General features: G+C 48.9%; 1 protein-coding gene across 1 annotated transcript in view; it reads right to left on the minus strand.

Annotated features, from left to right (window-relative positions):
• Positions 1-24,943, minus strand: part of CREB3L3 (cAMP responsive element binding protein 3 like 3) — a 543,910-nt gene that overhangs the window by 211,093 nt on the left and 307,874 nt on the right. Inside the window, exon 5 of the mRNA XM_040322512.1 lies at positions 19,470-19,576. Coding sequence (XP_040178446.1) covers positions 19,470-19,576 — 107 coding nt within the window. The remainder of the gene's footprint in view (positions 1-19,469; positions 19,577-24,943) is intronic.

Below are 24,943 nucleotides of genomic sequence, written 5' to 3' on the forward strand. Positions count from 1 at the left end.
CTTTGCGTAAATTACGTTCACGTCGAAAGCATTAACTATTTGCGACATGATTTCGAGCATGCGCACTGGGATACCCCCACGGACGGCGCATGCGCCGTTCAAAAAAAACGTCATTTACGTGGGGTCAAGATTAATTAACATAAAACACGCCCACATCTTAGTCATTTAAATTTCGCGCCCTTACGCCGACACATTTACACTACGCCGCCGTAACTTACGGCGCAAATTCTTTCTGGATAAGGAACCTCCACTCTAAGTTACGGCGGTGTAGTGTATCTGAGATACGCTACGCCGGCCTAAAGATAGGCAGTTCTTTTTGGATCTGGCCCCAGAACTTTTATGCAAAGCAATCAACATATGCATATTGCGATTTTTTTTTTACCAAAAGTATGTAGAAGAATATATATATATATATATATATATATATATCGGCCCAAACTAAAGAAAATATTTTTTTTACATTTTTGGGGGGATATTTATTAGGAGCAAAAAGTAAAAAATATGGGCCCAGATTCTCAAAGGGCTTACAATGGCGCAACGCCATTTGCGCCGTCGTAAGTCCTAATCTGGGCCGTCGTATCTATGCGACTGATTCTTAGAATCAGTTACGCATAGATATCCATTAGATCTGACAGGCGTAAGGCTCTTACGCTGTCAGATCTTAAATGCAATTTTTTTTTCACGCCGCTAGGTGTCGCCTCGTCGTTTTTCCCGTCGTCTATGCAAATTAGCTATTTACGCGAGATTCCCGAACGTACAAGCGGTCGACGCAGTGAATTTACGACGTTTCCGTAAGCGTAAACTTACCCCTGCTATATGAGGGGTACGTTTACGAAGGTCCGTCGTATGCCATGTTAAGTATGGCGTCGGGTCAGCGTCGTCTTTTTCCGTCGTTTACGTCGTTTTCCTAAGTCATTCGCGAATAGGACTTTACGTCAATGACGCTAACGTCGGCGTCATTGACATTTTCCGTCGTAAGCTGGAGCATGCGCACTGGGCTATTTTTACGCCCTGGGCATGCGCAGTTCGATCGGCACGGGGGCGCGCTTAATTTAAAATACAAGCCGCCCCCTTTGAATTACGCGGCCTTACGCCGGGCCATTTACACTACGCTGCCGCAAATTACGGAGCAAGTGCTTGGAGAATACGGCACTTGCTCCAGTAATTTGCGGCGGCGTAGTGTAAATGGCTTACGCTATGCCGACCCCCGTTTTCTATGAGAATCTGGCCCATTGTCTATAGCGCAAAAAATAAAAACCGCAGAGATGATCAAATTCCACCAAAAGAAAGCTTTATTTGTGGGAAAAAAGTACATCAATTTTGCTTGCACTGTACGTGTCACACGTAAAAAACGTCTATGGGACACGAACGTGAAAAATCAAAAGCAATAGGCCCGGATTCACAAAGCACTTGCGCCGACGTATCTCGAGATACGCCACGCAAGTGCAAATATGCGCCGTCGTATCTGTGCGCCGTACCCACAAAAATAAGATACGCCTAAAAACAGGCTTCATCCGACCAACGTAACTTGCCTACGCCGGCGTAGAGTGGGCGCATATTTACGCTGGACGCATGTGGGGCTCCCATTAATTTTGTATTCAAATATGCAAATGAGGGAGATACGCCGATTCACGATCGTACATGCGCCCGACGCAGGCTACGACTGGTGCGTGTAAGTTGTACGTCCGGCGTAAAGTTAAGCCCCATAAAACAGGTTTAACTCAGCAGCAGACATGCAAAGGTCTGCACCAGGAACACAAGCCGACGTATTTTACGTAGTTTACGTTGGACGTGAATATGACTAGGCGTAGGTTAGGTTCACGCCGTAGGCAGTGATCCGGCGTATCTTAGGCAGTTGTTCGGACGTACTTGTGAGCATGCGCACTGGGATGCGTCCACGGGACGGCGCATGCTCCGTTCATAATACGTATTTATCTGGCGCTCGGCCCATCATTTGCGAGGGGTCATGACTCATTAGCATGGCTCACGCCCACTTACGCCGACTTACGCCTTGGAAACCCAGCGCAGTTTTGGGAGAAAGTGCTTTGTGAATTCCATGCTTGCCTCTCTGCGCTGGGTCGGAGTAGCGTACAAGAGATACGCTACGGCGGCATAAATGTGCGCCAGTGTCTGTGAATCCGGGCCATAATTTTTAAGTTTAATATGCAAGTTATTGTCATAAAAAGTGTTTGGGGACCTGGGTCCTGCCCCAGGGGACATGTATCAATGCAAATAAAGTTTAAAAACATATTTTTTCGGGAGCAGTGACTCTAATAATGCTTAAAATGAAACAATAAAAGTGAAATATTCCTTTAAATTTTGTACCTGGGGGTGTCTATAGTATGCCTGTAAAGTGGTGCAGAGGGAAAACATCATTTACGTGGGGTCAAGATGAAATAACATAAAACACGCCCACATCTAAGTCATTTGAATTTCGCGCCCTTACGCCGACACAATTACACTACGCCGCCGTAACTTACCGCGCAAATTCTTTCTGGATAAGGAACCTCCGCTCTAAGTTACGGCGGCATAGTGTATCTGAGATACGCTACGCCTGCCTAAAGATAGGCAGTTCTTTGTGGATCTGGCCCCAGAACTTTAACGCAAAGCAATCAATATATGCATATTGCGATTTTTTTTTTACCAAAAGTATGTAGAAGAATATATATATATATCGGCCCAAACTAAAAAAAAATTTTTTTTTTACATTTTTGGGGGGATATTTATTAGGAGCAAAAAGTAAAAAATATTGGCCCAGATTCAAGAAGCACTTGCGCGGGAGCAAGTGTGATTTGCGCCGCGCAAGTACTGATTTGCTCCCAGGCAAATTTGCGGCTGATTCTGTAAACCAGCTAAGGCTGAAATTCTGCCTTTCCCGCGCACGCAGCCTCGCTGCTCCGGAGCAATTCTTGCGCAATTTTGCGCAGGGTGTAACTTGCGCAAACATGTTATTCCCTCAGCTAATATGCAAATTAGGTACTGCCGATGATTCTGAAACATGCGCGTGTGAGGCGCATCTTGCGCTGGAAGCGCGCAAGCTTTTTTCCCCGGGCAAACTTGCTCCTTCTAAAAGCAGGGGCAAGTTAGCAACAGATAGGCACATGTCAGCTGCAGGAGCGCGCAACTTCAGCAGCACCTAGACAGACGAGCTGAACAAGCAGAGCACCCACATTTTCGGGACCTCACATCTGTGCACCAACATGCCAGGGGCAGCTATGGTTCTTGATATTCTATTGACTGAGCTGACTCGTAGGAGGGCACGGGAGAGGATTTACAGAGGGCGCTACAACCTTTTTGATATGAGTGATAATGAGGTGTATCGCATGTTTCGCTTCAGCCCTGAAGTCATCCTTGAGTTGGTAACAATCCTGCAGGATGACATCAGCAGCCCGACCCATCGGGGACAGGCATTGCAGCCACTGGTGAAGGTAGTGGCAACCCTTCATTTTTTGGCAAGTGGCTCATTTCAGCGCACAGGTGGAATGGTGGCGGGGATGTCCCAATCCAGCATGAGCAGGTGTGTGCACCAAGTGATCCCTGCAATACTCAGACGCATGGGCACACAATTTATCAAACCAACCACGGCTGACCTGCGGCAGAAGGCAATCAGTGATTTTTACGAAATAGCCAGATTCCCACGCACTGTGGGTGCAATAGATTGTACCCATGTGGCACTACGCCCCCCCCCCCCCCCCCGGCACCTCGAGCATATCTACTGCAACAGGAAGCATTGGCATTCGATAAATGTGCAGGTGATTGTGGATGCACATGGCCTTATATGGCATGTCCGTGCCAAACACCCAGGGTCAAGCCATGACAGTTTTATTTACCGACACAGCCCCATCCCAACCGAGTTTGACCAGAACATGTATGGAGACAGCTGGCTGATTGGTGAGTGACATGGGTGTCAGGTATGACTGCCCCCCCCCATGATGCAGACATCACAAGGGGCACATGCACGACTAACATCCTCCTGTCTTTTCCCTTCCAGGTGACGCAGCATATGCCCTGGGACCTCACATGATGACCCCATTTCGTAACCCTCAAACACCAGGAGAGGAAAGATTTAACGAAGCCCATGCACGTACCCGTGCGGTGGTGGAGCACACATTTGGCATCCTTAAATCTCGATTCAGATGTCTGGATAAATCAGGGGGGACCCTGTTGTATTCACCCAACTTTGTGTGCCAGATCATCGGGGCATGTTGTATTCTCCACAATTTTGCTGAGAGAAGGGGCATGCACATTGAGCTACGCAATGACCTTACCCCAGAACCACGCAATCCCCCCCCCCCCCAATAAACACTACCGGATCTTCTGAGGGAAGAGCAATCCGGAATGGTCTTGTGGAACGTCTCTTTGCACATTAAACACACCCTGATCTTGTCACAAGTATAATGCATGTATGCACACCACTGTGGTCCCTAGCACACACCAGTCACACTGTAGTATACACTCCTCACTGTGTGTAGGGACTACAAATAAATATAAAAGCTCATATTCTGAGCATATAATAAACAAAAATAGCTCCGGCTCCTCAATCTCCGTGGTGCGGAGGAGGCATGGGGTGGGGATGGAGGGGGGGGGGAGCATCAACCCCTACTTCCAAACTCCTCGCAGGTGGTGGCTGCATGCCCTCCATGGCGTTGGCCAGGCGGGCGAGGATGGTGTTGGTCTGGCCCAACATCCGCATTTGGCGGGTGGTGGTGTTCCGCTGATGACGGCGGGTAACTCTCCCCTCCTCCCGCACAGCAGTGGTGTTGGCCTCCACCGCAGCTGCCAACCTGCTGACCTCAGCGGTTAATAAAGCGGGGGCGTTCTGCTGAGCCACCAAGCAGGTGACCATGGCCTTGGAGTTGCCACTTAGTTCATCTAGGCTCCGTGAGACATGTTTGTCCCGGTCTGCATGCAGGGTAAGGGCATGCTGCACAGAGGTGGAGGTGGATGCCATGCTGTCCGCCATACATCTTACATCTCCCACCATGGCCCCTATATGGCGGGTCTGCAGGGCCTGCTCCTCCAGCAGACCCTGATGGAGGCTGGAGGGTATATCCCTGGTTTTGGACAGAGCCTTCCTGGGAGGAGAGGCTCGGGCACGGACAGAGGGAGAAGGGGAGGGGTCCACAATGGAGGGGCTTGCCCTGGAGGGGGATGACGTGCTGGCCGGGGGGGTGGTGGGTTGATCAGGGATGGTGGTATCCTCCTGGAGGGAGCCAGAGTCCTCCTGGATGATGAAAAAGGACTCCTCCTCCAAAACCACTTCCTCCACCATACTTGTCCCAGGTAGGATCTCCTCCTGTACCAGCATTGCCATAATGTCCATGGGGCCTGACTGGACCCCTGGCTCAGGTATGGATGGCGTGGGTCGCCCCGCAGCCGAAGACGGCCCAGCTTCATCATCCTCATCACCACCTGTGGATGACACCAAAAAAAAAAATGTTGCTGGTGCAACACACTTCTCACATGTTCACTTCTACCCCCAAATATGTTCACTTCTACCCCCTCCCATGATGCACAGCAGATATGAAAAAAAATAACTTACCAGTCCCCAAGTTCCCAACAGTGGAGTCGTACCCTGCAAGTCCCTCCACCTGCTCCTGCACTAGACTTTGGGCAATAATCTCCTCCTCCTGATTTAGTCGTATCTTACATCGTGGTCCACCTCCCGTGCCACCGGTATGTTTGCGGATAAGAGCCAGTTTCTCCCGGACCCTGCGCCTCATGTCATTAAGTTTTTTCTGGATGTCATCCCAGGAACGCTCTTGATTACCCAGGGCATTGATGTCCAGGGTTATGGCTTCATAGATAGCCCTCCTTTGGGCAACGGTGGTGTTTGCCCGCTGGGCACCATATAGGACTTCTTTATGGCGCAGGAGTGCAGCAATTAGGATGTCCATCTCCGCAGCCACGAAGTTGGCCTTTCTTTTTTTCGTTCCTTTGGGAGGTGCCATCTCTTCAAAATGGGCTAAATTACCTTGCTCAGGGGGGGTTGGAAAAAGCAGGATGAAATTCAGCAAAGAACCTGCGCAAGTCTGCTCCTATTTATTTGCTCAGTGCAAGCAGCTGAGCAGGATTTGCCCTGAAAGTATGATAGGCGCAGTTTGACGCATGCGCAGATGGAAGCGCCATAACTGCGCATGCGCGCGCCCGGCGCAAACCTCTGCTGAGCCGAAAAATGCTCATTTACATAGGGGCACACCCACTTTCACTTGCGCGGCCTTGCGCCCTCAGCTTTGCCTTAAACAGGAGCAAATTAACTGAACAAACGATTCCTGAATCAGGTGGCAATTTGGCTAAATTGCCCCAGCGCAGAGAAATTCAGCTGAGCAGCTCATGTGTAAGTAATGGGCAAATCTACCTGAATCTGGGCCAGTGTCTATAGCGGAAAAAATAAAAGCCGCAGAGATGATCAAATTCCACCAAAAGAAAGCTTTGGGCCAGATTCACGTGGAGCGGCGCATTTTTAATTTGTCGTAACGCATGTCATTTACATTACGGCGGCTGAATTTTGTGATGTAAGTGCCGTATCCACAGAGTATTTGCGCCCAAATTTGCGCCAGCGTAACGTAAATTCCAAGGCGTAAGGCGGGGTAATTGAAAGTGCGAAGGAAGTGGGCGTGCTCCATTGAAATGAGCCGTGACCCCATGCAAATGAAGGGCCGGCCATACTGCACATGCACGCATGAATATGCACCTCACTGGGCATGCTCAGAACTCGGCCCGGCGCAATCAGTGAGATAGGAAATAGGCCAAGCATACTTAGTGAGATACGCCCTGTGTATAAATAGCCCCAGACACATGCCCTTCCATTGCAAAAGTACATCCATGTGTTCCCCTTCCTGAAGTAAGGTGCTTTTGTTCTGTTGTCTGTGGCTGTTTGTTGGTTAGTGTAGTAGTGTTAGGCCCCATACACACGATAGAATCCATCCGCTGAAAAATCCCAGCGAATGGGTTTCAGCGGATAGATCCTATGGTGTGTACACTCCAGCGGATCTGTTTCCGCGGATATTTTTCCCCTGGGATGGATTCCAGCAGATCAAATATTTGCCGACATGCTAAACAAATCTATCCGCTGGAATCCATCCCAACGGATGGATCCGCTGGTCTGTATAGACTCATCGGATCCATCCGTCCGAAGGGATCCCCCGCATGCGTCGTAATGATTCGACGCATGCGTGGAATTCCTTATATGACAGCGTCGCGCACGTCGCCGCGTCATAATCGCGGCGACGGCGCGACACGTCATCGCCAGAGGATTTCGGCGCGGATTTCAATGCGATGGTGTGTACACTCCATCGCATGGAAATCCGCTGAAATCCTCGAGAGGATTTATCCGCGGAAATGGTCCGCTGGACCGTATTCGCGGATAAATCCTCTCGTGTATGGGGCCTAAGAGTAAAGATTTATTGAAGTAGGAGATTGAAGTAGGTGTTTGTTTTTTCTGTGTGTTTTTTTGAATTTGTATTAGCTGTCTGTTTGTGCGGTTTGATTTTGGTGTCTGGTTTTTGCTGTCTGATTTTTGTGTTTGTTTGTTCTGTGTCTTTTTGTGTTTGCTTGTTCTGTGTCTTTTTGTGTTTGCTTGTTCTGTGTCTTTTTGTGTTTGTTTGTTCTGTCTAATTTTTGTGTCTGTTTGGTGCTGAGTGCTGTGTGGTGAGATGGCTCCAAACTTCTCGGTGCATGAAAAGCAAATCCTTGCTAGGGCGATCACCCGATATGGGCGATATTTGCATGGCCCTGAGAGCCGGGACATCACCCCGGCCAGGAAGAAGGCGATCCTTCAGCAGATTACTGATCAGATCAATGCAGGGGGGGTGAGACGAGGACCACCAGTGGGATCGCAAAGAAGATCAATGATCTGAGGAGCCTGGTCCGTGAGAAGCTGGCCAAGGTAACTGCCCATGCCAGGGGCACTGGCGGGGGACCACCTTGCACCGTCAGGTGGACAGATGAGGAGCGTGCGGTGGCCCTGTGCTTCCACAGCCAGCAAGTGGTGGGTCTGCCTGGCTTTGACTCCGATGAGGCCGTGAGGACAGGTAATTTTTTTTCTCTATCTGGCGAGTAGCATGTGTGGGGGGGAAGGGAATATGTGCCAAGTGTGTGGATCCTCCAACCTGTGTATGTTTGGTGTCATCCACAGATGGCCAGGAGGTTGCTGGGCCATCAGGCCAGTCTGCTCCATCCCCCAGACAACAGGCTGCTGAAGAGCCCCAAGAAAGGCAGGAGTCCCCAGGGCAGGGGAGTGGCCACACCTCACCTCATGAGGAGGTTGAGGGGGAGGGGGTTGAGGGGGAGGAGGATGAGGGGGGAGGTTGAGGATGATCAGATGGACCTTGCCAAGGAAATCCTTGGCCTTTTGGATGTGGCTCCCCCTGAGGCTGGCAGCAGTCAGGCCTCCATCAGGGGTAGCCCCTCCCACTCCTCCCCCAACAGGGCTCCCCCTCTCTCTCCCCTTCTCCCAGGCCACAAGCCTCAGCTGCAGGCAGGAAGGCCACCCAGAAGACCAGGGGGGTGGCTGAGTTCCTGCCTGCAAATCTGCGGAGGGACCAGGCCCGTCAGACCCAACATCTGGGTCAGGTCACCCGGACTTTGGCCCAGATGGATGACAGCCTGGGCTCCATAAAAGACTCGGTCACTGAATTGAGCACAAACTCGTTGGCGGTCATAACTTGCTTTTGTGACCTGCAGACCACCACATCAGGCGTGGCCCTGGAGGTGAGTGCCCTGATCCACGCTGTCCAGGCCAATACCCAGGCTGTCCAGGCCAATACGGTAGCCCTCACTGTGGGCCTGAACAGGATAGCCGTGGCCTTGGAGGGCAGGCCAGCAGTTGTACAGACACCAGGGGAGGCTCCTCCTTCCCCTGCTTCCCCCCCCAAGAGTCTCCCCTGGTTGGCCGTGGCCGGCCCAGGCGTAGCTCACGCCGCCATTAATTTTGGGTGTACTTTTTATTTATTTTTTTATTTTTTTCGGAATTCTACTGTGATTATGATTTGTTATATTTGTGTGAATGATGTATGAATGTGGGGGTGACATTCCTGATGAAAAAAGGGTGTCACCCTCATTTTTGGTGGAGTAGGGATCCCCAGGACCAGGGAGAAGTAATCCCAGGTCCATGTGAATGTTGTATGAATGCACAGTGACATAATTGGAGCCTTGGCGTGGCGTTGCTGCTCCCTGGTACCATGCGGGGTACTTCGGTCTAATCCAATTCGATGAGGATGTGGGGTGTGTGTGCTAGGGACCACAGTGGTGTGCATGCATGCATTCTCATTGTGCCATGTTTAATGTGTGTGTTTACTGTGCAAAGATGCCTTCTGCGAGGCGTCTCCTGGCTGCTGTTCCCTCAGAAGAGGGGGTACCCTCAGTCAGGGGGGGAATGTCTGGTTGGGGAGTCAGGTCATCACGTATGTCAATCTCCAGGCCCCTTCTCACTGCGAAGTTGTGCAGCATGCAACATGCACCGATGATCTGGCACACAAAGTTTGGGGAATACAACAGGGTACCCCCAGACTTATCCAGGCATCGGAAACGGGACTTCAGGAGGCCAAAGGTTCGTTCCACCACTGCACGGGTACGTATGTGTGCAGCATTGTAGTTTTCCTCTCCTGGGGTTTGGGGGTTCCGGAATGGAGTCATGAGATGGGGTCCAAGTGCATATGCAGAGTCACCTGGAAGGGAAAAGACAGGAGGATGTTAGTCATGCATGTGCCCCTCGTGATGTCTGCATCATGGGGGGGACAGTCATGCCTGACACCCATGTCACTCACCAACCAGCCAGCTGTCCCCATACACGTTCTGTTCAAATTCTCTTGGGATGTTGCTTTGACGGTATATGATGTTTGGCACGGACGTGCCATATGAGGTATTGGGCATCGACTATCACCTGTACATTGATTGAATGCCAATGCTTCCGATTGCGGTACATGTGCTCTGTCTCATGGGGGGGGGGGGGGCTGTAGTGCCACATGTGTGCAATCATGGGCCCCCACAGTGCATGGGAATCTGGCAATTTTGTAGAAATCTGTCATTGTCTTCACCCGCAGGTCCTCCTGGGTGGGTTTGATGATTTGGTTGGCCATGCGTCTCAGGATTGCAGGGACAACCTGGTGCACACATCTGCTAATGGAGGATTGTGACATCCCAGCCAACAATCTACTTGTGCGCTGAAAAGAGCCAGTGGCAAGGAAATGGAGTGTTGCCACTACCTTGACCAGTGGCTCCAGTGCATGTGAGCGGTGTGTTGGGCTGGTGATGTCATCCTGCAGGGTTGTGGTTAATTCCATGATGGCTTCAGGGCTGAATCTGAAGTTGTGATACACCTCAGAAACAGCCATGCCAAACACATCTAGGAGTGTGCGGTATATCCTCTCCTGTGCCCTCCTCCTCCTCCGTTCCCTCCCCCTTCTGCATTCCTCTAAAGTCACTAGTATAGCTATGAGCATGGATGCCCCTGGCATGTTGGCATACAGATTGTTGTCCTGCAAGTGTGTGTGCTCAGCTCTTCCCTAACGGTGTTGCTTTAGTTGACCTGTACACGGCTGGTGCAAAGTTAAGGCACCTTTTATAAGGTGTAAATTTCCGCCGGGAAACTTGCAGATGCGCACAGGGCGTAGCCTACGCCGCACAATCGTACTTTTGTGGATCGCCGTATCTCCCTCATTTGCATATTTAACTAGCAAATCAATGGTGTGTCTAGCGTATTTTGCGCTCCAAGATGCGCCGGTGTAATCGTTTTACGTCGGACGAAAAAAAAATGGTTTTCAGGCGTATCTCGTTTTGAGGATACGGCACATAGATACGCGCGGCACATTTTTTAATTACGCCACGCATCTCTAGATACGTCGGCGTAAGTGCTTTGTGAATCTGGCCCTTTATTTGTGGGAAAAAAGTACATACGACTACGACTGGTGCGACTGGGGTGTCTATAGTATGCCTGTAAAGTGGTGCAGAGGGAAACCGCCGGAAACCACCGTTGCATCAGATGGGGGTGGGGGTCACTTGCACATGTGAAGGGTGGCCCCACCCTCAGCTATTTAGGAACTGTCACGGCGGGTGTAGTGTCATAGGCGGGCGCCTCCCATGGAGGCGGAATCGGATCGTGGTGGCTTTTTTTCCATATCCCGGGTCGAGAATGGATTGCATCGCTGGAATTCGTTTTTTAATCTTTTTTAATAAAGGACTTGTCCCAAGCTGTGTCTTGTGTTTTTTACCATTATTGACACTTTTTTGTGAAATGGTAAGGGTACAATGTACCCTGTTACCAATTCACATAGGGGGGCCGGGATCTGGGGTACCCCTTTGTTAAAGGGGGCTTCCAGACTCCAATAAGCGGTCGTTCGAACATTGGGCTCATCCCTAATGATATCTGATCTCTGATGATCTCTATGTTCAGACTGGAGAAAGGTTGTATACTGATGGAAGCACTCAAGTAGAGTGTGGGAAGGGGTTATGTTACACCATGTACAGAGGAGGGCACAGCCATGTAGAGAGGAGAGCCATGTACAGAAGAGAGTACAACCATGTATAGAGGAGAGCCATGTACAGAGGAGGGCACAAGCAGGTACAGAGGAGAACCATGTAAAGAGGACAGCACAGCCATGTACAGAGAAGAGCACAGCCATGTACAGAGGAGAGCCATTTACAGCTATGTAGGAGGCTGTCCTCTGTATGTGGCTCTCCTCTATACATGGCTGTGCTCTCCTCTGTACATGGCTCTCCTCTGTACATGGCTGTGCTGTCTTTTTTACATGGCTTTGCTCTCCTCTGTACATGGCTCTCATCTGTACATGTGCTATCCTCTGTACATGGCTCTCCTTTGTACATGGGTGTGCTCTCTTCTGTACGTGGCTGTGCTCTCCTCTAAACATGGCTCTCCTATGTAAATGACTCTCCTGTGTACATGGCTGTGTTGTCATTTGCACATGGCTCTCCTCTGTACATGGCTGTGCTGTCCTCTGTACATGGCTGTGTTCTCCTCTGTACATGGCTTTCATCTGTACATGTGCTATCTTCTGTACATGGCCCTCCTTTGTACATGGCTGTACTCTCTGTACATGACTGTGCTGTCCTCTGTACATGGCTCTCCTCTGTACATAGCTGTGCTCTCCTCTGTGCATGGCTGTGACCTCCTCTGTACATGGCTATGCTCTCCTCTATACATGGCTGATACACTGTATAGTTTAGCTAGATCAGCTATTCCTAATTTACTGGCAGGCAGTTGATTGTGCTAGCTGCAGTATTCTCACGTGGTGTATTGCCTGTGTCCTCTGCAGTGTGCACCATAAAGCTACTTGGTGTGTACTGCCTTTGTCCTCTGTAGTTTGCACCTAAAGCTACTTGGTGTGTACTGCCTGTGTCCTCTGCAGTGTGCACCATAAAGCTACGTAGTGTGTGTACTGCCTTTGTCCTCTGTAGTTTGCACCTAAAGCTACTTGGTGTGTACTGCCCGTGTCCTCTGCAGTTTGCACCTAAAGCTACGTAGTGTGTACTGCCTGTGTCCTCTGCAGTGTGCACCATAAAGCTACGTGGTGTGTGTACTGCCTTTGTCCTCTGTAATTTGCACCTAAAGCTACGTGGTGTGTACTGCCCGTGTCCTCTGCAGTTTGCACCTAAAGCTACTTAGTGTGTGTGTACTGCTATTGTCCTCTGCAGTTTGCACCTAAAGCTACTTGGTGTGTACTGCCTGTGTCCTCTACAGTTTGCACCTAAAGCTACGTAGTGTGTACTGCCTGTGTCCTCTGCAGTGTGAACCATAAAGCTTTGTGGTGTGTACTGCCTTTGTCCTCTGCAGTTTGCACCTAAAGCTACTTGGTGTGTACTGCCTGTGTCCTCTGCAGTTTGCATCTAAAGCTACAGAGTGTCTGTACTGCCTTTGTCCTCTGCAGTTTGCACCTAAAGCTAAGTAGTGTGTGTACTGCCTTTGTCCTCTGCAGTTTGCACCTAAAGCTACTTGGTGTGTACTGCCCGTGTCCTCTGTAGTTTGCACCTAAAGCTACTTGGTGGGTACTGCCTTTTGTCCTCTGCAGTTTGCACCTAAAGCTACGTAGTGTGTGTACTGCCTTTGTCCTCTGCAGTTTGCACCTAATGCTATGTAGTGTGTGTACTGCCTTTGTCCTCTGCAGTTTGCACCTAAAGCTACATAGTGTGTACTGCCTGTGTCCTCTGCAGTGTGCACCATAAAGCTACTTGGTGTGTACTGCCCGTGTCCTCTGCAGTTTGCACCTAAAGCTACGTAGTGAGTGTACTGCCTTTGTCCTCTACAGTTTGCACCTAAACGTAGTCTGTACTGCCTTTGTCCTCTGCAGTTTGCACCTAAAGCTACGTAGTGTGTGTACTGCCTTTGTCCTCTGCAGTACACGGTGCATCCTCATCAGCACGTGGCTGTTGGACACGCTCATCCTTGTTTTCGACAGCTGGCCGTGTTGAGCCGCAACATGCCGAAGACTTGGTAGAGTGGATGACCAAGCCGTCCTCATCCTCCTCATCCTCTCTCACCCAGGCTCAGGGTACTTTGTCTGGCAAAGCAGCTGCCAAGGTGTCTTCCCTCTGCTCAATGGCATCAGTCACTCCTTCCCTAGCCCCACCATGTCCTCCTGAGGAGTCCCCCGAACTGTTTGATCACAGTGTTGGGTACATGTTGCATGAGGATGCGCAGCGTTTTGAAGGCTCCGATGATGGTACACAGCTAGAGGAAGGCAGTAACGTGAGCTCAGAGAGAGGGGGTGCCCAAGAAGGACAGCAATCTGGCAGTCATGTTCCCCAGCTGCAGCACACTGCCAGGTTTTCTACAGTGATGAGGAGGGAGGGGATGATGAGGTCACTGACAGCTTAAGGGCAGCACACCGACTGCATCACAACGCAGAGCTACGCATATGCAGGGCACTGCTGTGTCTCAGCGTTATTCCAAAAGTTCTTTGGTGTGGGACTTTGAGACGAGTGCATCAGATCGCACCGCTGCTATTTGCAACATATGTCTCAAGCGTATCTCGCGTGGCCAAAACATCACCCGCTTGGGCACCACATGCTTGACCAGACATATGTCGACCTGCCATGCAGTTCGATGGCAAGCGTGACCCACACCAAAGAACAAAGCGGACCTCCCCTTGCCCCTCATCAGCTGGGATCTCCAACCCCACTATACCCTCAGTCCTCTCTGAAGCCTGCAGGGATAGGACTGAAGGTGTAGAATCAGGTGTGTCACAGACTAGTACATGCGGGCAATCTACTATCGGTACACCGATGACAGATTGTACCAGGCAAATTCCCCTGCAGTGCCGAAATAAGTTCTCTCCCAGCCATCCACATGCCCAGCGTTTGAATGCTAGCTTAGCTAAATTGCTAGCACTTCAACTGCTGCCTTTTCAGTTGGTAGATTCTGCCCCCTTCCGTGAGTTTGTGGAATGTGCGGTACCTCAGTGGCAAGTTCCCAAACGCCACTTTTTCTCATGGAAGGCGATTCCGGCTTTCTACGGCCATGTGGAAGGCAATGTCCATGCCTCGCTGGACAGGGTGGTCAGTGGTAAGGTGCATATTACTGCTGACTCATGTTCCAGCAGGCGCGGACAGGGACGCTACCTACCTTTCACGGCGCATTAGATGACTCTGCTGGCAGCTGGGAATGACGAAGGACAAGGTACAGTAGTGTTGGAGGTTGTTCCGCCACCACGCCTCCAAAATGCTATAACTGGTTGTGACACACCTCTCTCCTCCACCCCCTCCTCTTCTTCCTCTGTGGCCTCTTCCTGTGCTGATGTGTCCTCGGAACCAGCAGTGCTCCATAGGCGTTCAAGGGGCTACGCAGGTACGCAGGCAAAGAGATGCCATGCGGTGCTTGAGCTGGTGTGCTTGGGGGACAGGAGCCACACTGGGCCAGAGGTTCTGTCAGCTCTGCAGGGGCAGGTTCAGAGGTGAAAGGAAGGGAAAAAACTGCGCTAAACCAAACACAATTAAGTAAGAAAGCAGCTAGCACACAAACAAACATTTTTTATGTTCACGTATGTTCTGCCTGCCAATTGAGGCCCCCCACATGACCTGCATTGGAAGTTGCATCCGCTTGGTTCCTGGTACTGGAGGTATTCGTCTGATCGGATTGATACAGCCATCGCCGCCATCTATGCAGAGATCCAGGTTCAGAGGTGGTTGACGCCACGCCAGCTTAAGCCAGGAATGGTGGTTTGCGACAATGGCACCAACCTCCTCTCCGCCCTGCGACAGGGACAACTGACCCATGTGCCCTGTTTTGCTCATGTCCTTAATTTGGTGGTGCAGCGGTTCTTGGGCAGGTACCCGGGCTTACAGGATGCCTTAAGCAGTCCAGGAAAGTCTGTGTGCATTTCCGACCGACATATAATGCCAGTGCTCGGCTGGCAGACCTCCAAAGGGAATACAACCTGCCCAAGAGCCGCCTAATCTGTGACATGCCCACCATGTGGAACTCTACGTTGGCCATGCTGCAGCGGCTGCACACGCAGCAGAGGGCCATCAATGAGTATCTGTGCCAATATGGCAGCAGAACTGGGTCAGGGGAGCTTATTTTTTTTCCCCATGCCAGTGGGCCATGATCAGGGATGCATGCACTGTCCTGTCACCATTTGAGGAGGCCGCAAGGATGGTGAGCAGTGACAGTGCATGCATCAGTGAGACTGTCCCTCTTATTCACACGTTGGAGTACACGCTGCATAGAAAAATGGACAGGGCACTTGAGGCAGAACAGAGGGAGGAAGAGGAGGACTTCCTTACCTCTCAAGGCCCCCTTTATCCAGACAGTGTTCCTGCTTGCCTATCACACAGGAAGAGAAGGAGCATTGTGTCAGCATGGAGGTGGAGCCTAGCACTCAGCATCAGCAGCAGTCTTCAAGGGATCAATTACAGTCCCAAGAAACCCATGGACTTGTACGTGGCTGGGATGAGGTGGCTGCGGATCCTGTCGTCCTCAGTGACCCAGAGGACTCCGCACTGAATGCCTCAGCAAACCTACGTTGTATGGTCTCCTTGATACTGCAAAGCCTGCGGAAGGATCCTTGTATTCATGCTATCAAGGAGAGGGATTATTACTGGCTGGCAACTCTCCTTGATCCACGTTACAAGAATAAGGTTGCGGACCTTATCTTGCCGGCGCAGAGGGAGCAGAAGATGAGACATCTTCGGGAGGCCTTGCAGAAAGGTCTGTGCAATGCGTTCCCAGAGACTGGGGGGTACAAAATCCAGGTCCTGGACAACGTGTTGCTGAGGCTTCGGTCAGTCACAGAAGGAGCGGTGGAGAAGGTGGCCGTCTGACCGATGCGTTCAGACAATTTTTTAGTCCGCAGCCCCAAGGTATGACCGGTTCCAGCAACCATCGCCAGCATCTGTTTTACATGGTCCGGGAATACCTAGGGGCAAGATCAGACTTGGACACCTTTCCCACCGAAAATCCTCTGGCTTACTGGGTCTTGAGGATGGATCACTGGCCAGAGCTTGCACAGTACGCAATTGAGCTACTGGCTTGTCCTGCATCCAGCGTTCTTTCAGAACACACATTTAGTGCTGCTGGAGGCTTTGTAACCGATCACAGGGTGCGCCTCTCCACCGACTCGGTCGATCGACTGACCTTCATAAAAATCAATCAGGCTTGGATCACCACCAGCTACCAAGCACCTGATGCTGATGTAACTGAATATTTTTTTTTTACATGTCAGATCCCTTCAAGACTGCCTATGCTGATGCTGAGTGACTATACTGTTATGCTTGCTGAGTGACTATTCTTTTCCTCCTCAATGATCATGCTGATAGCTTGTAAGAACATTTTTGGTTCTGGGCACCGCCACCAGTGGCTAAGGCCCAATTTTTCTGCCCCTGTTTAACAGGGGCGTGTAATTACAATTTTTGATGCAATACTATGCAGCGGGCTCATTCCTGCGCTCCAACTAGAGTATCTGTGAGGGGTTGCAGTGTTGTGGCACCAGCACCAGTGCCTAAGGCCCAATTTTTCTGCCACTGTTTAACCACTTAAGCCCCGGACCATTTTGCAGCTAAATGCCCAGGCCAGGTTTTGCGATTCGACACTGCGTCGCTTTAACAGACAATTGCGCGGTCGTGCGACGTGGCTCCCAAACAAAATTGGCGTCCTTTTTTCCCCACAAATAGAGCTTTCTTTTGGTGGTATTTGATCACCTCTGCGGTTTTTATTTTTTTGCGCTATAAACAAAAATAGAGCGACAATTTTGAAAAAAATGCAATATTTTTTACTTTTTGCTATAATAAATATCCCCCAAAAACATATATAATTTTTTTTCCCCTCAGTTTAGGCCGATACGTATTCTTCTACCTATTTTTGGTAAAAAAAAATCGCAATAAGCGTTTATCGTTTGCGCAAAATTTATAGCGTTTACAAAATAGGGGATAGTTTTATTGCATTTTTATAAAAAAAATTTTTTACTACTATTGGCGGCGATCAGCGATTTTTTTCGTGACTGCGACATTATGGCGGACACTTCGGACAATTTTGACATATTTTTGGGACCATTGTCATTTTCACAGCAAAAAATGCATTTAAATTGCATTGTTTATTGTGAAAATGACAGTTGCCGTTTGGGAGTTAACACAGGGGGCGCTGTAGGAGTTAGGGTTCACCTAGTGTGTGTTTACAACTGTAGGGGGGTGTGGCTGTAGGACTGACGTCATCGATCGAGTCTCCCTTATAAAAAGGATCACTCGATCGATACGCTGCCACAGTGACGCATGGGGAAGCCGTGTTTACATACGGCTCTCCCCGTTCTTCAGCTCCGGGAAGTGATCGCGACGGAGCGGCTATAAACGAATAGCTGCGCCGTCGTCCCGGATCGCTCCCCGAGGGAATCCGCACGCCGCACGCAGCGGAGGGGGTCCCGATTGGACCCCCCACCCGCTAGAAGGCAGGGACGTATATATACGTCCTTCTGCCTGTCCGTGCCATTTTGCGGACGTAAATAGTCGTGCGGCGGGCATTAAGGGGTTAACAGGGGCATGTAATTACAATTTTTGATGCAATACTTTGCAGCGGGCTCATTGCTGCATTCCAACTAGAGTATCTGTGAGGGGTTGCAGTGTTGTGGCACCAGCACCACCACCACCACCAACAAAGGCCCAATTTTTCAGCCCCTGTTCAACAGGGGCATTTAATTACAATTCTTGATCTAATATTTTACAGCAGGACCCATTCCTGTGTCCACCAAGAGTAACTGTGAGGGCTTACAGAGTTGTGGCACCAGCGCCAGCACCAAAGGCCCAATTTTTCTACCACTGTTCAACAATGGCATGTAATTACAATTCTTGATATAATAGTTCACACAGCAGGGCGTTCCAGCACCCACCAAGACTAACTATGAGGGCTTACAACCAACACCTAGGCCCCAAATTTCTGCAGAGTATACATGGCAGGCCCCTACTTTCAAACATCCAACTTACAAACGACTCCTACTTGCAAACGGAAGGAGACAACAGGAAGTGAGAGGAAATATACCCCTAGGAAGGGAAATTCTCTTCTGTAAGAGGTGTCTCCTGTCCACTAATGCTCTATCACCAATCCTTGTTTCACTAAAAAACTCAAATTTTCAAAACATCATTTGTCATTGGGACAGAAAGTGAATTGCAATCTTCTTAACAGATGCACACAGACAGCAAAACACATGTTTACAGGGGTGATAACCCTTCTCTATGTTTTCAGGAAAGCTTAAAAATAGATTTTATGGCTGGAGCTACACTTTAAAAAAGTACCAGTTCAAAATTACAAACATTCTACTTAACAAACCTACAGTGCCTGTCTTGTTTGCACCGCCTGTATAATGCTGTTCAAAGTATATAGGGCCAAAGGGGCTTGTAATGACCTGTTGGGAGTGGGGGGAAACCCATGCTATTTTTCTCAATGATTTTCATCCATATTGCAGGAACCAGACATTACATTAAAGCCGCAAGCAGTTTTCAATTTGTTTTTTCTTATATTTCTCATTTTGTGCAGGGACAGTTCTAAACACGTGCCACCTCACAGGCATACTATAGACACCCAGCAGGTTAGATATTTAAAGGAATTTTTCTTTTTTTTTCACTTTAATCATCATTAAAATCACTGCTTCAGAAAAAACGAACGTTTTTAAAACTTTTTTTTCACATTGATACATGTTCCCTGGGGCAAGACCCGGGTTCTCAAACCCGTTTTCCGACAATAACTTGCATATTAGGCTTTAAAATTAGCACTTTTGAATTCGAACATAGACGTCAAGGGGGTTCTAAATGTTCGCGCGAACGTTCGGTCCGTTCGAAGGTTCTGGTGCGAACCCCCCGGGGGGGGGGGGGCTTGTTCGGCTCATCCCTATTGACAACCTGATTGACTTAACCACACAACTGGCTACATGAAAGGAGATGATGTCAATCAACTACTTATTTAAATAATAAAAATGTAATAGCATAGTAGGATTGTTCTGATTATCCATTTCAAATGTGATTTATAGTCATACCTCATCTCCAATCCATCCATATACTCCTTCTTCTTTTTTCTACTTTCTTGAGCTGACTGTTTATTCCGAATTTTGCGACGAATTCTTTTAAGAACACGTTCTTCATGCTGTTGAAATATGTAAGATCCAAGAGGTTATGCTATTATCTGCATAATAGAACAAGGCATTGTGTAATGAGACCACATAAACTAAATACAGGGACTTTGACTAAAATTGGTCATACCGTTCCCACCCAACATTCTTTAACTGAAAATCAATGTAGCCCCATGGAAAACTGCTGACTGAACAGCAGCTTCATTGAACTAGATGCAGACGCTGTTTGGGTATTCTTACAAATACTGCCTGTAGCTGTAAGAATTTCAGTAGCCCAGGAAGAGGAATTCATCCTTCCATTTCATGCTGCTAGCATTGATTAAGAAAAATTTAACAGCGTGTGGGCAGCTTAAAAAAAACTACAAGTGACTGGGGTCCAATAAATAGGGATGAGCTTCGATTTCGAGTCCAACTCTTGTTCGACTCGAACATTGCCTGTTCGCTTGTTCGGCGAACGAACAATTTGGGGTGTTCGCGGCAAATTCGAAAAGCTGAGGAACACCCTGTTAAAGTCTATGGGAGAAATCTAAAGTGCTAATTTTAAAGGCTAATATGCAAGTTATTGTCCTAAAAAGTGTTTGGGGACCTGGGACCTGGGACCTGTCCCAGGGGACATGTATCAATGCAAAAAAAAAGTTTTAAAAACGGCTGTTTTTTCGGGAGCAGTGATTTTAATAATGCTAAAAGTGAAACAATAAAAGTGAAATATTCCTTTAAATTTCGTACCTAGGGGGGATGTAAAGTTAGCATGTGAAATATCGCATATTTCCCGTACTTAGAACTGTCTCTGCACAAAGTGTCATTTCTGAAAGAAAAAAAGACATTAAAAACTGACTTGCGGCTATAATGAATTGTCGGCTCTGGCAATTCAGAGCGAATTCATTCATGAAAAAAAAAAAATAGCGTGGGGGTCCCCCCAAATTCAATTACCAGGCCCTTCAGGTCTGGAATGGATATTAAGGGGAACCCCGCCGTCAATTTAAAAAAAAAATGACGTGGGGTTCCCCCCCAAATATCCATTCCAGACCCTTCAGGTCACATGCCCTCAACATGGGGACATCCTCCCCATGTTGATGGGGACAAGGGCCTCATCCCCACAACCCTTGCTGTAGGGGTCTGCGGGCAGGGGGCTTATCAGAATCCGGAAGACCCCTTTAACAAAGGGGACCCCCAGATCCTGCCCCCCCCCTATGTGAATTGGTAATAGGGTACATTGTACTCCTACCATTTCACGAAGGAAGTGTAAATAGTTGGAAAGAACACACACACACACACACATAAAAAAAAAAAAAAAAAAAATCCACCGGTGATAATCCACTCGTTCCCAGCTTCCTGCTCCAACGTTGTCTGTATCCAGCGACGGGTGATCTCCTCTCCGGTCCAGTGATGAGAAGATCTTCCGTCATCCAGAGCTCCAGAGCACAACATCGGAGGCCGCCTCTCTCCGCCGGACACAGCCCAGGGGAATGACGCGGGTGAAGCTGTGACATTTCTTATATAGGGGGGGCGGGCCACCCTTCATGTGACCCTGCCCCCTCTGACACAACGGGGAAGACCTGGGCTTCCCCAGTGATGTAGCAGAGGGTGCGTCAGAGGGTGCGGGGTCACGTGACAGGTGGCCCCACCTCCCCTATATAAGAAATGTCAAAGCTTCACCCACGTCATTCCGCTGGGCTGTGTCTGAGAGAGAGGAGACCAGCGATGCTGCTCTGTGGATCCCGGAAGATCTTCTCATCGCTGGAGAGGAGATCACCCGTCGCTGGATACAGACAACGTTGATGCAGGAAGCCGGACCGAGTGGATTACTGCCGCTGGATTTTTTTCTTTTTTTTTATTAATAAAGGACTTTTTTGTGTGTGTTTTTTCCAACTATTTACACTTCCTTCGTGAAATGGTAGGGGTACAATGTACCCCATTACCAATTCACATAGGGGGGCCAGGATCTGGGGGTCCCCTTTGTTAAAGGGGTCTTCCAGATTCTGATAAGCGCCCGCAGACCCCCACAACCACCGGGCAAGGGTTGTGGGGATGAGGCCCTTGTCCCCATCAACATGGGGACATCCTCCCCATGTTGAGGGCATGTGGCCTGGTACGGTTCAGGAGAGGGGGGGTGGATTTTTGGGGGAACTCCACGTCATTTTTTTTTTATTTGGGGTGGAGTTCCCCTTAAAATCCACACCAGACCTGAAGGGTCTGGAATGGATATTTGGGGGGAACCCCACGTAATTTTTTTTTAAATTGACAGGGGGGTTCCCCTTAATATCCATTCCAGACCTGAAGGGCCTGGTAATTGAATTTGAGGGGACCCCCATGCTATTTTTTTTTTATGAATGAATTCGCTCTGAATTGCCAGAGCCGACAATTCATTATAGCCGCAAGTCAGTTTTAAATGTCTTTTTTCCTTTCAGAAATGACACTTTGTGCAGAGACAGTTCTAAGTACGGGAAACATGCGATATTTCACATGCTAACTTTACACCCCCCCAGGTACGAAATTTAAAGGAATATTTCACTTTTATTGTTTCACTTTTAGCATTATTAAATTCACTGCTCCCGAAAAAACGGCAGTTTTTAAAACTTTTTTTGCATTGATACATGTCCCCTGGGGCAGGCCTCAGGTCCCCAAACACTTTTTAGGACAATAACTTGCATATTAGCCTTTAAAAATAGCACTTTAGATTTCAAACGTTCGAGTCCCATAGACTTTAATAGGGTTCTAAAGTTCACACAAACCTTTGGTGTGTTCGCAAGTTCTGGTGCGAACTGAACAGGGGGTTGTTCGGCTCATCCCTACCAATACAGTGTGGGGTCCAATAAAAACACACATTTATACTTAGCTAGATGGCTACAGCACTGGTCTGAACTGCAGCTATGCTGGCCATAGACAATGTGCTGCCTGGGTCCAAGAATAAAATGCTGCCCCCCCCCCCAAAAAAAAATCACGTCCACCAAAAGGCCCCTACATCCATTATTTTATATCATGATAATTAAAACCAAAGTTTCATTTATCAGGAAGTCTGATTTTGCACTAAACACAGAAGTGTGAACTTAAAGTGATTGTAAAGGGCAGGTAAGTAAAACGGGGGGCCTGTAACAGCGAGGTGTTTTTTCAACTTAATGCATATGATGCATTAAGGTGAAAAAACCCAAACCTTTACAACCCCTTTAAGTTAAGGACCAGTTCATACCAGGATCACATGGGAACATACGATTTCCTGTGGGGAGCATTTTGGCAGTTTGTTCATATGAATGGGCTGCAAAAAAGTAACAGACTGCGGAAAAAGTCGTTTGCACTACTTTTAAAAACACACTGCATTCGTTTGGTGTGCCATTAACCAAACATTGGCAGATACAGCACATTGGCCCATTGGCACCCACATGCAGCAGATAATAAGGGTAATGTGTTCATCTGCTGCATGGGAAATGCACACACAGCCCACCTTAGCCACAACGACCATGTGCTGGTGTGAACCATCCCTCAATCAACCAGATATAATAGGGAGCCCCCCATACCCCCACACATGACATGGGCATGACATTTACATTTACAGTCAACTTTACAATTTTCAATAAATCACCCCTACAGCCCAGCAATCTCCATGGCCACATGTAGTCTCCCCCCGGGAAGGAGGAGAGGACAGGGTGTATGGACCAGGACTCACCTGTGACCTGCAGACAGTCCAGCTGGGGTGATCTCTCTCTGGCTAGCCTGACTGGCTCTATCCTAGGGTAGTATACAGACAGGCTAGGGTAGTATATAAACAGGCGACGGTAGTAAATAAACAGGCTAGGGTAGTATATGGACATGCTAGGGTCGTATATAGACAGGCTAGGGAAGTATATAGACAGGCTAGGGAAGTATATAGACAGGCTAGGGAAGTATATAGACAGGCTAGGGAAGTATATGGGAAAGCTAGGGTAGTATATGGACAGGCTAGGGTAGTATATGGGCAGGCTAGGGTAGTATATAGACAGGCTAGGGTAGTATATAGACAGGCTAGGGTAGTATTGTAACAGAACGTCCCACACTCCGCTTGAGTGCTTCCTTCATATACCGCTTCCTATCAGTCTGGATAATGATATCAGATATTCCAGCTGCTCTCAAGCACACAACAAGACGATACTTGTTTGTCTGCTGAACATGGAGTCTTTAATAGAACCAAGAATACAACCTTTATATACAGATAGAGGAGGTAACCAGAACATAAATTAACATGAGCTCATTAACTAATCATTTACCCAGACTAGGCGACTCAGATATGACCTTTTCATGGTAGACGTCAGGTCTCCTTGCTCACCTGCTATACAATACACATTATCATAAGTTTAAACAGGACATCTTCACACAATAGCAGGGTCAATTAGCACAGAGAACAGATGGCTGGAGGTGAGGACATTAGCATCTAACAGTATGTGTCCCAACATTATGAATGTGTCACTCTTACAATTAACCCGTTGAGTTCAGAATCAACAAACAGTAAATAGTTCTTTACAGAGATCCTGGAATATATTGTGGATAATAATTACATAATAATCCCATCTCAGGTAGTCCAATATATCATTTCTCAGTCAACCTATGCCCCTAGTGGACATAGGATGATACGGGGATGTCCCGGGTGAGTCTGTCACATTTCTCCCCCATCAAAAGTCGACTAACAAGGTCCCAGACCTCCACCTGGTCTGACATGTGTTAGTTGGACAAAGTGAACTCACATTGTCTGTCCGCATGACCTCCAATCTTGGCTGCAAGGAGTAGTTGACACCAGTAGGTGTGGGGCAGAGGTCACTGACTCTCTGTCCGGCTGCCAGGGCTTCAGCTGGGTGGTTTTTAACATTCCGGGGCTTGGCCGACCACCCCAGCTTCCTGAAGCTGTAGAGACACTGTAGGTGCTAGGCCGGGGCCAGCGGCGATCTGCCCTTTTGCCAGCACTTCTGCTGGGGACTCCATATCATCCGCTCCGGCTAACCATTGGGGAAGGAGGCTGGATTCCTCCACACCCAAACTGTATCTGCCCATTGAGGAGGTGAGCTAGCTGCTTCCTTTTCCGTTCCCTCATCTGGCTGATGGGACAACATGTCTGTGGTACTGTCTCCCAGATGCACGGATCTTTGCTGGGGAGGAAAGGCCACGTTCTCCACCCTGGCCAACTGTTGGGGAGGGACAATGTCCACCTCCTCTCCCTTCTCCCCCTGTATCGGCTGCTGGAAAGTGATCGCCACCTTCTCACCCTGAGCCTCCGGAACTGCCACAGTGGTGGGGCAGAGGTCTTGAACCCTCTGTCCGGTGACCAGCGCTTTAGCTGGGGAAGTTCCTTGCAACTCCACAGAAACTGCTGTTGGTGATGGGCAGAGCATAGTGACGTGTGGCCCTGATACCAGCTC

The sequence above is a fragment of the Rana temporaria genome, chromosome 1 (assembly GCF_905171775.1).
Source record: "Rana temporaria chromosome 1, aRanTem1.1, whole genome shotgun sequence".
Taxonomy (NCBI): Eukaryota; Metazoa; Chordata; class Amphibia; order Anura; family Ranidae; genus Rana; species Rana temporaria.